General features: G+C 43.2%; 2 protein-coding genes across 4 annotated transcripts in view; one reads left to right on the top strand and one right to left on the bottom strand.

Annotated features, from left to right (window-relative positions):
* The window catches only part of ATP7B (ATPase copper transporting beta), a 39,039-nt gene extending 35,963 nt beyond the window's left edge, over nt 1–3,076 (bottom strand). The window contains exon 1 of the mRNA XM_034074454.1: nt 3,030–3,076. The gene's annotated coding sequence lies outside the window, so the exon portion shown is untranslated. The remainder of the gene's footprint in view (nt 1–3,029) is intronic.
* Nucleotides 3,077–9,603: 6,527 nt separating this feature from the next.
* On the top strand, nt 9,604–15,242 carry ALG11 (ALG11 alpha-1,2-mannosyltransferase). 3 transcript variants are annotated; one of them, XM_005147646.3, is made up of 4 exons: nt 9,604–9,661; nt 10,959–11,192; nt 11,900–12,831; nt 14,955–15,242. In XM_005147646.3, exons 1-4 carry the CDS (start codon nt 9,624–9,626, stop codon nt 15,224–15,226), a joined length of 1,476 nt encoding a protein of 491 aa, XP_005147703.2. In that variant the 5' UTR covers nt 9,604–9,623; the 3' UTR covers nt 15,227–15,242. The 3 variants fall into 3 exon arrangements, with proteins under 3 accessions (XP_005147703.2, XP_030903608.2, XP_030903607.2); XM_031047748.2 differs by having other exon boundaries at nt 9,609–9,661; nt 10,998–11,192; XM_031047747.2 differs by having other exon boundaries at nt 9,623–9,661; nt 10,935–11,192.
* The last annotated feature ends 840 nt before the right edge of the window (nt 15,243–16,082 follow it).

Below are 16,082 nucleotides of genomic sequence, written 5' to 3'. Positions count from 1 at the left end.
AGTCACTTGACACTATGTAAGCAACATAAAACACATCATATTTATAAGCATGCCAAAAAAGAAAAATCATCAAAAAAAAGAAATAAAAAATGTAACTCTGATTTAAGCAAGTATTTCTGGTTCTACAGCCAGTGTTTAATCCCAAATTAAACTGCTCGGCCTCTGAATAAAACGTTGTGTAATCCCATTTAATTTATACACACCACAACCGCCTTCATTTCAAAAAAAACAAACAAAACAGTAACTCGTGTTTGCATTAGAGATGCCATGTCTAAAATACAAACATGGTGCCTTTGTTAGGACAGGCTAGCTATGTAAAGGCAAGCCCAAATTCAATTCCTCTCAACTGAAGCACACAGGGCAAGGGCTTTGCTGTTCTCAGTTGGCAGAGATCCAAACTGTAAGTATGTGAGCTGCCATTCAACTAATTCATATTTGTACAAAAATCCTGTTAGTTACTTGGTTTTCAGGACTAGGATCTATTACAGCAATGCCCTGCCTAGGTCTAATATCTCTCATGAACTTACGTTCAACCCTCAAGCAAGATGTCAGAGAGATACTGGTTTCTACCAGCAGACAAAACATATTTTCAAGTGACCATGAAAATACATCAAGTTTGCCTGGATAGAGCTGTACTGATTCACTACAGAGGCTTACAGAAACTAAGCAGAGAGATTAAAAATAAAGATTAAAACATAATTGCAGCTATTTTTTTTTTCTGCTGGAATACTCTGGTGACATTCAAAACCTCCCTGGACATGTTCCTGTGTAACCTGCTCTAGGTGGCCCTGCCTTGGCAGAGGGGTTGGACTAGCTGATCTCCAGAGGTCCCTTCCAACCCTAATGAGACTGTGATAACAATTCCTTATTACTTCAAATAACACCTGCAGCCTGCAACAAGTACAGGGAAGAATTCAGGTGGAAATGTCAGAATTAAAGTGACAGTCAGAGAAGAAAGTATCAACACAGGAAAATCTGCTACTAATTTTACGCAATCTCTTCCGTATGAACAGATGCTCCAAAAACATCTAAGGAAAAAGGCAATACAGAGTAAACCTCTTTCTGTTTACAAGCATTTTTATCTAAAATATTTAACATCTGAATTGAAACACACAGCTAAAATCCTGCTTTCAAATGCAGATGGGATTTCTTGGGTTGTTTTCTGTGGCATGCATACCAGCTCATCAAAAGTAAACTCACTGTAAAAACAGTTTTTGCTTGTTGCAAGATCATACAGACGAAACTGGAGACATTTAATACTTAGAGTTCATGGGAACCTGCAGTTCTGAGAAAGAGCAAATACAAAAAAGCTTTCCAACAGTGAAATGTTTTTGGTTTTTTTCAGCTGCTGGCAATTCTGCCATTTCCAGAGTTCACCTCAGTCTGCTCTCCAGACAAAGAGTTTCTTCCAAGGACATGTTTAGTCAAAGCCGATGCATTCTGCAGCTCACTATAAAAGAAGATAATCATCCTGAGAGTTGCTGAGCAACCTCCTGAGATTTCAGAATTCAGGCTCAGTTCATTTATCATTCCCTCCTGGTACTTCTGCTTGTTGACAAAAAGAGGCAGTGCAACAGGGAACTACTTTTAAGCAGCCTTAGTTGACCCCCCAGAGGAGAACCTTTCATTGAATCTACCCCAGGGGAAAATCACCAGCCCTTCAAGCTTTCTTCATCCCCTGAACAGAAATAAGTCAGCGGAGGTGATGAGGCACAGTGTCTGTATCTCTCATGTCTAGACTAGCCAAATAATCTCCTCCAGTAATCGTAACTCCTTTCTGTCCTGCCTCACAGCCAGTTTCTGGCTCCTTTCTCTTTCCTGGTCAGTGCCAAGATGCGAGCACAGAATGTTCAATTATGCCTCGTCCTGGCCTCATGTGAAACAATTTGGATTTTCATCCAAATAGCATCTCCCTCGCTGCCTTAAATATGCAAAGGGAAGAACACACAAACACATGGTCAAAAATGCATCTTGAACAAACTAGTGCAAGGTGTTTCTTTTTCAATACATGAACCCTTTGAAGTCTGACGATGAAGGTACCTAACTCAGTGAAAATTTCACACTGTGAAGTTTTGCAGCTTCCTGAACAGTTTCATAGTTGATTTAAACATATGTTAAGGAATTGCTGTGAAAGAGGTAGCCCTTCATGTTCTGGTTAGGTGCAGATGGTAACAAAGACATTAGTATCTGCTTAAAGGAGAAAGAAAAGCAGGAAGAGTCTGGGTCTGCTATCACAGACTCTCAAAAATAGCTGTCAGCCTCTCAAGAATCCCTGACTTCCAGCTGGAATCAAGCTAGGCTTTAAGGTGAGTCTACGTGTTATTTTAAAGCTCAGCAATGTTATCAGTAGGGCTACATCGTTTGCCATCTCATTTTTGCCTCTGCTCCATGTCCTTCAGCCACTCTAAACAATGGCAGACATTCTGACTTTTCTTGCTGATGCCTGTTTAGGAGAATTGACAGAGGAGTCAATGGGAGGTTAGAACACTGGAATGATCTATAGGATTAAACTCCAATAGTGGAACTGTTTTTCCTACATGGTCCTTGCCCAACTGGACAGTTTGTGTGAAAATAATCTGTTAATCAAAAGGTATGGGTTCAAACAACTTATATTGCCTGGTGATACAAATAAGTGTGGTTTACAGGAGCTCTTGCAAAAATACTGTGTAGATCCAGGTTGCTTAATTCTTTATTGCTTCTGCCAAACAAAAAAAGAAAGGGCAGCTTTTGCTCACAGATACATGGTGTGAGCATCCATCACTAGAACATCTAGCTCAAAAGTAAAACTGACTGCTAGACTTTACTAGAATTGCTTCTCAATAAATAGCAACTCAATATTACAATATATCAGCGCAAACAAGCCCATTGTGTTTTGTCCTAGAAATATTAGTGCCACAATTTATTTCAAATACTTGGTTTTTGCTTCACAAATACTAAGCACAGAACCAATGCAACTTTATTTCTGCCTCCTATTACTACGCAGTAATATTAACAGCCTATCACGAAACGTGCAAAAAGGAAAAACTTACTGTGTATGTGAATGATCTAAGATTCCTTCTGCTAAAAACAGTCCCAGGCATTTTGGTAGATAAGTCAGCAGCCCTGAATGAGAGACTGCTACACAATGCATGTTTCTGAAAGAAAGTAACCAACTCTACAAGAAAGTATGAAAGACCACATGACTGTCATATGAATATCCTTACACAATATTAATCCAGTTTCTTTGTGTTATTACTTGCCAGTGGGTTTATCTTACCAAGTTACTCATATGTGGAGTACTCGGCCAAAATGAAAGTTACAAATATATACTTTAAAACTGTCTCAGATGCCTTACAGGCTTGCAGAGAACATACTGTGAGTGGATTCTGCTATTTGTTCTGAATACTCCTCACTTCAGAAATCCTGCTTGATTTTCCTTCAGAGTAAGGACCTTAAGAAGAAAGCAATTAAAGCAGGACAAAAATGTTTACAGAGGCAGCAAGAGATTAAAAACTTGGTAGATCTCTGGGAAGGTGAAAACAAAGCTGACTTCATGACAAGACTAGTTTAATTTGATTGGCATGTCAGCCACATGGAATTTCCAGACAAGGTTTTTCATAGCATTCTCACTGCTGGAGTGGGAACACCAGAGACAGCTCAGCCCTACTCTTGCTGAAGTTCTTGCCAATACCCTAGATGCATGCATACAATATCATCTGCTACATATGCATTCAGGTGGAGAAGTTGTTAAGTGGTTACAAGTCAATTAGTCTGTGCTGGACATTCACACATTAAAGGCATCCCTTGCAGCCCATAAGGCTGTCAGCAACATTGTTTTCATACTGCTCAGGTCAGACACTGAATACCCTGTCGTTAAAGAAGAGTTAACAAAAGAACTACGAATGTATGGATATGTCTGTGTTTTAAGTACCACTAGAGGGACTAACTAAAAATAAAACAACTAAAATGATCAAGGTACTGCAGCATCTCTCCTATGGAGAAAAGCTGAGACAGTTGGGACTGTTCAACCCGGAGAAGGCTCAGGGAGGATCTCATCCTGAAGCAAAGGTGCAAAGAACATGGAGCTGAGCTCTATCAGTGGTGCCCAATGGCAGGACAAGAGGCAATTGGCACAAACTGAAACACAGAAGGTTCCCTCTGAACATCACAAAATGCTTTTTCACTGTGGGAGTGATTAAGTACTGGCACAGGTTGTCCAGGAGGGTTGTGGAGTTTCCATCCTTGGAGGTGTTCAAAAGCAGTCTGGATATGGTCCTGGGCAGCCCACTGTAGATAACCCAGCTTGGGCAGGGAGGTTAGAAAAGATGCCTTCCAGAGGTCCCTGACAACCTCAACCTTTCTGTGATTCTGTGAAATGTAGGTTATTAGAAATGAGAAAACTAGTTGATATTCCCACCATCATGCAGCTTTCTCCCTACAAGCAGTGAGCGAAACTCAAAAAACAGATCAGTAGGTGTCTTCCTCACTAATTACTCTTCTTGCTTCCTGGAACTCTTCACCATTACTTAATTCGCATCTTAATTAAGCCATGGCTAGCCTGCTGACAGGTTAGCTTCATGAGCTAAAGAGGATCCTGCAGCTTCATAAATACACTCATCTAAGATTCATACTTTCCAAGGGAGTAGCCATAAGCACCTTTACAAGTCAGTGGGCAGACACACAAATTTCATTGTCTAAAACAGACCAGTTTCTTGTTCCCTAAAAGAACTGTGCCTCCTCTCTGAACCCAGGCAATTATCTTCAAATATTGACATTATGAGAGAGGTGATTTGAGTTGAGATCTGTGAATCCAGCAAAGATCTCTTCTGCAAACATCCCACAAGCTTCTCAGGCAACTAACTGCTCTGTTGGGGAAGAGAAAAAAGATTAGGGGAGAAAAACCAATGCTTCTGGCACCCTGTTTATGAGAGCTGTTAATTCTGAAACAAAATGCTAGGTCATACTTGCTGGACCTCCAAACAGAATGCTTCCAATTTACCTACTTAAAAGCGCTGATGAACCCATGAGGGCAGGAACAGGTGAGACTTGGTTGTTGGAAGTGTGTTGTGAAAGGGGTCATTCCTAGCACAGGAGAGAGGCTCCTTAGTTTTCATTCAACCTTTTGTTCTCAACATCCTGTATGATTTGGAGGTTTTACTTTTCCCTGAGGAAGATGAGGAGTCTTTCCTGTCATTGCCAACTAATAGAGAACAGCTTTTAATTCACCAGCTACTTTTCGGATGAGGTAGATTTGAAGTGGCTGTCTCCTTGAAACATACAAGCTCTAGCTTTTCCAGCTGACAAAAATAATCTCCTTTCCATAAACAGAAGTTTCCCACAGTGTTTAAATTATTCTCTTCCTAACAGAGTCTGTGGCGTGGCAACATGGCCAAGAGGTTTGGGGCTTTGGTATTGTATGTGAAGAAGGATGGAATGAAAGCATAGCAAGATCACAGAAATACTGACCAGCGGCCTTCTGTCAAAAGTAGTGCTTTTGTTTCTCGGATTAGAAGAAGTAGCAATGTACTCAAGTTCTTGGCTTGTCAAGACCTTTTCTTGGATGCAAGTGTCTCCTCAGCTTTTTTAGGAGAAACGCCAAAGTTCCTGAGAGGAAGAAAAGGCTTATACAAATGCAACCATGGCATGACCTTTTTGTCTTCTTGGACAGGTAAGTATCAGAGAGAGAGAGAAATTAAACCCAGAGGTGGAGAGAGGAATAAAAAGGGAAGGGGCTCATCCAAATACAGAGGCTGGCCAGATACACATTTGACATTTTCCTGTATCAAAATGGTAAGAAAATTCAGAAAGGCGTAACACATAGGAAGAAATGCTGAGAACTGCAGGCCATCTGTGCAATGTATTGCAGCAAATGCAAAGAGAATAGGCACGTATCAGTCACTCAGCCCTATTACAAACAAATCGCTCTGTCGGTACTCAGATTTGGGACAGTTTTGTCTGCAGACAGCTGGGACGCCTGCTATCATTTCCCAATGGCATTTAGATAGCCTTCTGTCTATAACGTATCACAGTAGACACTGGACATCCCTGGTAGATCACACTAAGATCTTGAGAGCTGATCTTACTCCCTCCTGAGTGCAGAAGGATCTGAAGGATTTTTTTGGGGTTTTTTTCTTTTTCCCAAATAGGATTTAGGATTGGGGTTTTTTTGTTTCTTAGACCTTTTGGGGGGATTTGGTTGTTTTTTTTATGGTTTTGTTTTCTTTTTTGTTGTTGTTGTTGCTGGATTTTTGTTTGGTTTTGTGGGGTTTTTTAAATTTTATTTTCTTTTAGCTGCTTTTTTGGTTTTGTTTCAGCATCTGTCTGCCCAGGATGAGCACTTGTCAATGAAAACACAGTGGTTCACTTCCATGCTCCTTTCTGCTGCCTGCCTGCCTGCATTTTCTCTTAGAAACAATTCTCTCTTGACTTCTAGAACTTAACAGGTCTCTAAGATAATGCAGATGTATTCCAATAGCAGGCCAGTACTCATCTGGAGCATATCTGAATCTTTTTCAAGGTGCAGTAGTAGTTCTTCTGCATTCATAAATACCTTTCTGTCATTTCTTGCTTAATCCAAAGACTCTCTCAGCACTTTCTCTTCTGTTTTGCAGAATATTTTCCCACATTCTGCAGGATGCAGACGGCAAGGCAGAGAGAAATGCTTTCGTAATTCTTTCTGCTTTGTTACTAATAGTGCTGCAGAGCCACTCTAAGACAAGTCTTGTGAACCAACATGAAATTGCTAGAAGTCCTTGCCAACCCTAACTCTCCTAAAAACTATGAAACTATCAAGTGTGTACTCAAACAACATGAAATAGCTGCTATCCTAGAACATGTTTCCTAACCTATATCCTAAAGTATATCTGAACATTTGCTTCTGAAGGACACAGCAATAGCCTAACAAGCATAGTTATAAACAGAGTAACAAACGCACCAACAGCCATAGTGATAAATAAACACTGTAATAAACACAGGAAGATGGAGCCCAGGGTCCAGCTCCGCACTCGGGCAGACGCGCCAGAGGGTGGGCATTTGCCCTCTGGGCTGATGAACGAGCCAGCAAGGCCTCCTGTGAGGGCCGGGACAGGCCTGACGGTGCTGCTATGGCTCCAGGGTGAGTCGGTGGCACCTTCCCTCCAGAGCAGAAGGGCACTGTGGTTCCGTCCTCGCTGCCACCGGGGTGGTGCTGGGGCCGCATGGTGGGACTCGACTCAAAGGCCAGGCGGCAGGGCTCAGCCGGGGAGTCCAAGCAGTGCATGGGAACCTATAAGGGCAGAGTCAGAAAGCACTGATGAAACCATGAGGGCAGGAACAGGTGGGACTTGGCTCTCTTGGGTTGTTGGAAGTGTGTTGTGAAGGGGGTCATTCCTAGCACAGGAGAGAGGCTCCTTACTGGCAACTGCAGTTTGCTTTTGGTCCCTTTTCAACCTGCATGATACACTCAGAGCATGCCAATTTGACAGGGATGTGCGGTGCCCCGTTGCCAGGCAGCAGGGCTCGGCAGGGAGCCCTGGGAAGCTCTGAGATGGTCCTTTCCAAAACCCAAGCAGCAGCATCCCTCACTGTGCCATACTAAAGCAGACTTACACAAACTCAGCTTCTACAAGGGCAAAATGAAACCCACCAATGCTACAGTGGTATGCTTCTGCTGAGATACATGTTCCCCCGAGGACATGTGCATGTCTCCTTTCTAGGACCATCCTGTGCACCTCAGGAATATTTCCTACACTCAGAAGTCAGAAAGATGGAAAAGAGGGTCTGCTACGTATCGGCACTCTGCCTTCTTCTTGCCCTGCTTTCAGTTGCCCATCCCTGAAAAGGGCTCGGTGGACAACCTGCTCTTCTTTGTAGACGGTGGCCCACCACTCCCCTCTTCAGAGGCTGCTGGCCGCTTTCTGCTCCCTCTTGCAGAGCCTGGCAACCTTTCCATTCAACAGTATTGTTAGACAGCTGAAGCCATGATTACCTTGAAGCAAGCAGAACTAGGCAGTTTTACCTTTTCTCCCCGCAAAAGCTGTTGCGTTGCCCGCTTTCAGCAGCGACAGGAGGCACCTGCAATGGAAATGTGTAAGTTAGCAGGGGGCAAGGACCTCCCTGCCCAGTCGCTGCCTGAAAGGCACAGCCCTTGGATGGCGCTGCTCAGCTCAGCTGAGCCAGCTGTGGGATCACCGCATGAAGCGGGATGCCCGACCTGCATCCGCCTTGCTTTGCGCTTTGGCAGAGCTGCAGGCTGGCAGAGATGCCCTGGTAAAAACTACAGACAGTGGTATTTAGGACAATTTAAATAAAAACACCATAAAATAACCAATAAAACTCTTAACTTTGAGGGCCTGACACATTTCCAATTTGATTCCCATAGGGTGAGTCCTCGTAAATGGCAAACTCAATCGGGGCAGGTCAGAATCAAATAGCCATTACTTAAGCTGAACTCTCCTGGACTTCACTCCTGTACTTCAGGCTATACCAATGGCCAAACTACAATTCAGCAGTTTCCAACCAGCACTGTTCTGACAAAGAAAACACAAGGTGACTGTCATAATCATCCCTGGCAGCTTCAAGACCTAAAAATGCTTGGGTAGCTATGACATGAAAGAGATCACACTGACCAGAGAGAGGCTGAAAAGATTACAGGTTCTGGGAAGCTCCTGTTCAAAGATATAGGGCTTGAAATGCCCTCAAATTTTGGACAACTTATAGTTTGCAGAGACTGGAGACTGAGTTACATGGATCAAATATGTCACATAAAGCATTTCAGCGTTTTAAAATGGAGAATATGGTGAGGGGGGGAAAGCATTTAGCAATATGACAGGAGATCAGAAATGTTTTGGCCAGTTCTGCCTAAATCCCTCCTCACTTACGGTCTGGTAGTTTCACCAAACATGTCCCAGAGCAGGGTGAGCTGCTTACATTGTTCCATGGGAAGCTATTTTAGAATCACAAAGCCTTGCTGCTTACTGACACATCATGAGTAGTATTTTTAAAACCAGCACTGTTCAGTCTGATCTCCACACTGATCGTCTGATCCGTGCCTATACTCTCAATTAAGACAAAACAGGAAACAAGGTGTATCAGACAGAGGCAGCCTGGACATCCTCCAGTGCAAACTGTCCCCAGTGTGTGTGTTCATGGGGATCCTTTCAGGGCCAGCAGCAGGCGCAGGGTTACTTTGGACGGGGTCGAGAGGAAGAGATAAACATGGGCAGCCATGAAGGGTGAGGGAAGATCATGAGGGGAGATAGTGCGGGGTTATGAGGAGTAGGCATGAGAGGTGGGGGGCGGCCATAAGGAGTGAGGGGTGGCCATGAGGGGAGCTCAGTTTGCCCTGTGACATGGTTTAGCGGTGGGCTTGGCAGTCCTGCGGCAAACGTTGGACTTGATCCTAAACGTATTTTCCAACCTGGTTGAGTCTATCGCGACAATTCAACTCCCGCCCGCCAGGGGGCGCTCTCAGCCCCTGTCAGGCGCAACCACGCCCAACTCGCAGCTCCCGCCCACTCGCAGGGACTGTCCCGCCCCTAGCCCCACACCCTTTCCATCCCCTCCATCTGTCCCCCGAGGGAACCAATGAGAGAGCGCCACTGCCCAGCTGGTCCCGCCTCCGCCCGTCTGGCACCGCCCCTTCCGGCGTGGCGGCGTTGTCCAAGATGGTGGCGGGTGGGCTGTGCCTTTGCGGGCTGATCAGGTACCGGGGGGCGAGTGTGGCCGCGTATGTGCCAGCGGAGAGAGAGGGCAGAAGGACACCCCACTCCTCTGCGGCCACTGCCAGGCTGCAGCCGCGTTCCCCCAGCCCCCCGAGCCTGCCCCATGCCCTCATCAGGAGAGCAGGGCGAAGTGAGGCAGGTCCCTGCCCGGGCTCGGATGGGTTAATGAGTTTTTCCGCTGCTTCATGCCGAGAATGAGAGCGTTGTCTTACGTGTCAGGCGTGACGCGTGGCCCGCGGTGGGCAACTCAGGGTCGAGTAAATGGCGTTTGTGATAACGCGTAGCGCTGCGTTCGGAACCAGGTGCTGTGGTGCTCTGTAGACCGAGACTCCTGTGAGAAACGTCCCGTTCTTGGATTAGGAGAGCTGTTCAGGGAGCGGTGAGCAAAGGGAGTACCGCGGTCAGTGCCTCAGATAACCCAAAACACGGGTCTCTACAGACAGAAGCTACTCAGAGCTTTTTTGACAGTTGACATACCTCTTCATATCCCAGGGGAATGGAAAATGCAGGTTCTGGACCTCCCAGCAGCCTTATAGTATCTGAGGGGGGCCTATAAGGATGCTGGGGAGGGACTCTTCATTAGGGACTGTGGTGATAGGATAAGGGGTAACGTGTTAAAACTGAAACAGGTGAATTTTAGATTGGATATGAGGAGGAAGTTCTTTACTGTGAGGGTGATGAGGCCCTGGAATAGGTTGCCCAAGGAAGTTGTGAATGCTTCATCCTTGGCAGTGTTCAAGGCCAGGTTGGACAGAGCCTTAGGTGACATGGTTTAGTGTGAGATTTCCTTGCCCATGGCAGGGGGGTTGGAACTTGATGATCTTAAGGTCCTTTCCAGTCCAAACCACTCATACAATTCTATGCACTGCAGGCTGGCCTGAGTAACTGCAGCAAGGCAGCTCACACAGATGCAGGCCAAGCAGGAGCTTAGACTAAAGAAAACTTATAAATCTATTTAGAAATCACTTTGCTAAGTGTGTTGTGCCAGATTGCTAAGGACAACCTTTACAGTGTCCATAGCACATGGAGATGGATGTAGATATGTGGCATGAATAAATAGTAAAAACATTGTGAGGTAACCATAGAAAAAAAAACTGGCTAAGCAATGTAAATTTTTTTTCCATAATTGCTGAAATGATGAACAAATAATTGATTTCTGAGATTAGAACAGAAGAACTTGCTGAACTCCCTGTAGCTCTGTCAACCTCTGTATCTCAGTTTCATACACAGTATTTCTTTAAAGCAATTCTATAGTTTAAAATTTCTGGCTTGTTTCAGATTGCTGTGCTCATTGTTAATCCCTGCATTATTTCTAAGTGGAATTTTGTGTGTTTGCGTGGTGATACTACTGTGGGGAATACGGTTCTGGATACAGCAAAGGAAGAAACAGCTGACCTTAGCAGGAAGAGATGGGAAGCGGCCATTGCTGGTTGCCTTTTTTCACCCCTATTGCAATGCAGGTGGCGGAGGGGAGAGAGTCTTGTGGTGTGCCATAAGGACACTCCAGAAAAAGTAAGCATATATGTTTACCAGGTACTATATTATTCTAACATACTGATGGTATTATTTATGCACATTTTGGCACTTTACTTATTGAAATAGGTATCATTAATCAACCTGTCCTACATTTTTTTTACATCCAAGTTTCACCTGGTTGCACCACTTCACTTCATCTCTTTACCTAGATCTTTTCTGCTGGGGCATCTCTCACTTCTTTCTCTCCTTGGGAGAACCACTCCTCCATGATCTGTTTTCCAGTACTGGTGTGGAACATTCTATCGGCATACCTCATTAGAGGATAACTGATAATCCTTATACCAGCCTCTTGGTGCAGGAGGCAAAACATTTTAATATGTGAATTGGATATAACATTGACACATAAATTGGCTTGCAGAGTCTCGTGCATTTTACTCGTGTACTAGACAGACAGCTGCTAGTGTGAGGCAGTGCATTCTTAAGTCTGTAGAATAATGCTGAACTCCTTTTATGTTTTTTACTAAAAATAATAATTATTCCCCAAGTCCTCAGACATGTTTTTCTGCAGATTAGAAAAATCCTGTGGAAATATAGGGAAAAGTATAATTTAGTTAAAATCATTCCAGAGCTAGGCCAGTCTTTTGTTCTCACATACTTCTTGAGTAATTTTGAAAGGGTGATATTTTAGTTTCATGTTAAAAAATGTGAAGAGTGTATGAAATTCTTTTCTTTTACTGTTGCAGGTATAGAAATGTGACATGTGTGGTTTACACTGGTGATAGAGGTGTCACTGGAGAAGAAATAGTAGAAGGTGCTTTCAGAAGATTCAGTATTAAATTGACTCACCCTGTGAAGTTTGTGTTTCTAGAAAAACGCTACCTTGTGGAAGCTTCGCTTTACCCTCACTTCACTTTGCTGGGACAAAGTTTAGGATCAGTGTTTCTTGCCTGGGAAGCTCTTCTAAAGTGTGTTCCTGATATTTATATTGACTCAATGGGTTATGCCTTCACCCTTCCCCTTTTTAAATACTTAGGAGGTTGCCACGTTGGATGCTACGTCCATTACCCCACTATCAGCACCGATATGCTCTCTGTCGTTAGGAATCAAGATACCAGATTTAACAATGCAGCTTTCATTACAAACAGCCCTCTTTTCAGCAGATTTAAACTTGTCTACTACTACTTCTTTGCTTTCATGTATGGACTGGTTGGGTCCTGCAGTGATGTGATAATGGTTAATTCTTCTTGGACACTAAATCATATCCTTTCCCTCTGGAAAGCTGGGGCTTGCACTAGCATTGTGTATCCACCATGCGATGTTCAGACCTTCCTGGATATTCCACTGGAAGTGGAAAAGAGCACCTGTGAATATTCCATTGTTTCTGTTGGCCAGTTCAGGCCTGAAAAAGATCATCCTTTGCAAATCAGAGCCTTCGCTAAATTGCTAAAAGAGAAGAGACTGGGGCAGCAGCCGTCATTGAAGCTTGTCTTAATTGGAGGCTGTCGTAACCAGCAAGATGAAGAGCGTGTAGATAACCTTAAAGGTCTTTGTGAAGAGCTGGGAGTTAGTAACAATGTGACATTCAGAATAAACATTCCCTTTGAGGAGCTAAAGAGACATCTGGCAGAGGCCACCATTGGCCTGCATACAATGTGGAATGAGCACTTTGGGATCGGTCAGTATCTTCATCAGTGTTCAGCCATTTATCGCAGCTGGGGACACAGTTGGGGAGGGCTTCAGTTCATGAGTAAGGCTTCTCAGTGTAGGTATCTTAAATGTAGAGGCCTGTGTACCAAGCAGGTGTTCAGCTCCTGGGTTTGTCAGAGGCAAACTAGCTGAATTAAAGCCTACAGGACCAATTCAGATGAGTAACCACTAGGTGCTACTGTAGTGCAAGCAGAAGCCTGTAAATGTAAAAGAATCTTATGGGCAAGTTCTAGGTGCCTGAACAGGGAGGGAATTCCATCTGTGCTGCCCAAGATGTCCTGCCTCACCTGCAGGTAACAGTCTGCAGTCACAGGTCACTCTCTGGTGCTGTGTTGGGTTTGTCAGTCTTCCATACCCAACAGAGCCTCAAAAGGCAGTGGGTGCTTCTCTTCTACCACCTTAGATTGTGCCCTGTTAGCTCCACTGTCTTCAGGGAGAGCTTAGACACAGTTCATGCAGACATACATCCATGTGTGGAGATTTTGCTTGTGTTTCACCTGTCTCAACAGCCATATGAAATGCCTAATTTATGTCATGGAGCTCTAGCTGTTGTTTCAGAGCTGTGAGTCTCCCATATATCCTTTCATTTGTAAGCCCAGTATAGATGCCACAGCGTAGCCTCGGTTACCTCATTGCACTAGGCACCTATGCTAAGGCAGGTAAATCAAGTCCTTAAAACAGTCACTGTAGCATGAAGCAGAACACCAAAGAGGAGCTGGCTCATCATTTACAGTCTGCTGTCTTACAGCACGAAGGTGTTGGGCTCAGTTTATTAGGATTAGTGGAGTCCTGACCTTGAAAGGGAATGCAAGATTGCCCAACTATCATAAATCTACAAGAGGGGAAGTTAGCAGCCAAGCAGCTGGATACTGTACTTGCCTATAATATGACTAAACTGCAGTTAATGTCACCAGACTTTATTAGAGTACAAGTTAAGTATCAGGAGTAGCAGTTTATAGCAACTTGGTATAAAAAAAATGTACTCTGAAGTGTCTCTTAGCAGCACCTCCAAAAAAATGGAAATAATGGTTTCTCATATTTCTCCCAAAAAAAAAAACAGTTTAAGTAAATTTAAAAGAGCGTTAGAATCACACTGTGATTTTACATTCCAGCATTTCACCTTCACCTCCAGTGGCTTTTTTCCTATAAAAAAAGCATGTTCTAAAACTTTGGGGCATTATTTATAGTTGGTGATTTTTGAGCTAGGGGGGACTTCTTAAAAATCAAATCAGACCTGGGAAGAATCAGCAATTAAAGTGATTTCTGAGGTCTGTTCTGGAACCATGGAGGAGAATTGAAGTTGACATGTACATTACATGCTATTCTAATCCCACTGCGTTTGGCTGAGGAAAACTTACTGTCAGATTTCCATTTCATTAAAACTTTTTCCATCAAAAATGCAGATTTTTACAAATGTAAAAGATGTTACAAGTTTGTTGTGCTGAGTTGTCAAAAGCTGTAAACATTTGTTAATCTGCAAAATACTGAGCTTCCAAATGTCATCTGACTGAGATGTGCAGTCAGCTTTTCTCTCAGTATGTGAGTGCTAAAGTTCTTCAGTGTGAATGAGATGATGAATACAATTATGATCAGCTCTGATTTTTTTTTTTGCAGCTGCCACCATGCCATGAAGTTAAAACCACAATCACAAGTTAAAACCACTGCCACTAGTGTTGCAGCATTCTGTCACAGCAGAACAGAACTATGCAGGGTTCAGTCACAGAGCTACCTTCCACGTTTATCTTTACATTTGTTTCAATATCTAGCTTTCCCCCCCCCCCGTTTATACTGGTGATAAAATCTATCTTGGGTGAGATGTTACAAGAACCACAACCAATTATATCCAATTTCTAATTTCAGTTTTGTGTGCTTAAGAGAAACATGTTTCAGTCCTTAGCACTGAAAAACTTCAATATGTGTTTGTCAGTTTTTGTTATGAGACCATTGATTCTGTTTTTCAGATTGGTCTAGAACAGCATCCTATAGTAACTTAAAATTCTGGGTGAATTTTATTGTGGTTTCCAGTGCCTTACAGAAAGGCAGAGTCTGTGATGTGCACATTCATATCAGTGTGTTCTGTGTCTTTTACAGGAGTCGTTGAATGTATGGCAGCTGGCACAGTTATCCTGGCTCACAACTCTGGAGGCCCCAAGTTAGATATTGTGGTACCCTTCGAAGGACACATTACAGGCTTCCTAGCAGAAAATGAGGACAGTTATGTGGAAAGGATGGCTCATATCCTCTCTTTGTCTCCTGAAAAAAGGTTAGAGATCAGAGAAAATGCTCGTCGCTCTGTGCACAGGTTTTCTGACCAGCATTTTGAAGAAACATTCCTGTTATCTGTGGAGCCACTATTTAAATAAATGTCTATGAATAAAACTGTATGAGTAAAATTAATTTTTTATATTTGACTGGGTGTTACCTATAAATATGTCTATGACCTCTTTGTCCTCTTCAATAAAGAAATTTGGTTTTCTTTCTGTCAGAGTATCTATGTAATAGAGATTTTTTTTTTCACTGGGAAGGAAATGCTCCTGGAAATTCTCTGTGTTGACTACATGACAGTATGGTACGCTGCAAAACCATTATGTTTCCTTATAGCAGGACTACATCTCTATACTTGCAGTCTCCACTCATTTCATGACTCTTCTCCCACAGTCACACTTTTTAAAGTCAGCACTCCTGTTTGATGGCTTTTGTATCCAGAAGACTCCTTTCCCAGAATCTACAGCACATTTTCAATTTGCTGTCCCCCATTGTTTGGCAAAACTCTATTATGTGGGATTTTAATTGTGACTGTGGAGATTTCATTACCTACAGTGATTCCTTTAGGTTAATCATATGGTGGGTTTGCTAACTTGCTTTTTAATACGTGGCCCTTCACGCTATGACACTTAATGCTATTTTTCCAACCCTACTCTGCTGAAAGGTTTGTTTTCTGTTCCTAGGGAGCAGAATGGTCTAGAGGGCATAATTAAATGCTACACAAACATGAATGTTAAAGCCCTAAGCTACTGTTTATTATAAAACTGAATGCTGTGCAAAAAATGTTAAGAAATTGGACATCTGCTTTTGTATCAAAAATGAAAAAAGCATACAGTCATTTTCTGAGCTATTGAAGCATATTTTAGCAAACTAAGAAAAGTTTTGTCATCTCCCTGGGACTTGCACATACCCTGCATTTCTCTTTCCCCTTGTGTAACTGCCTGATCACACTTT

The sequence above is a fragment of the Melopsittacus undulatus genome, chromosome 2, assembly GCF_012275295.1.
Source record: "Melopsittacus undulatus isolate bMelUnd1 chromosome 2, bMelUnd1.mat.Z, whole genome shotgun sequence".
NCBI lineage: Eukaryota > Metazoa > Chordata > Aves > Psittaciformes > Psittaculidae > Melopsittacus > Melopsittacus undulatus.
Note: the sequence above shows the minus strand (reverse complement) of the source record. Positions and strands in the feature narration are given on the sequence as shown.

Bases quoted from the DNA above. Each gene is read 5' to 3' on its own strand.
- ALG11 (XM_031047747.2), top strand. From the start codon at position 9,624: ATGGTGGCGGGTGGGCTGTGCCTTTGCGGGCTGATCAG. The intron at 9,662-10,934 runs GTACCGGGGGGC...GCAATTCTATAG, and splicing joins TGCCTTTGCGGGCTGATCAG to TTTAAAATTTCTGGCTTGTT. The intron at 11,193-11,899 runs GTAAGCATATAT...TTACTGTTGCAG, and splicing joins ATAAGGACACTCCAGAAAAA to GTATAGAAATGTGACATGTG.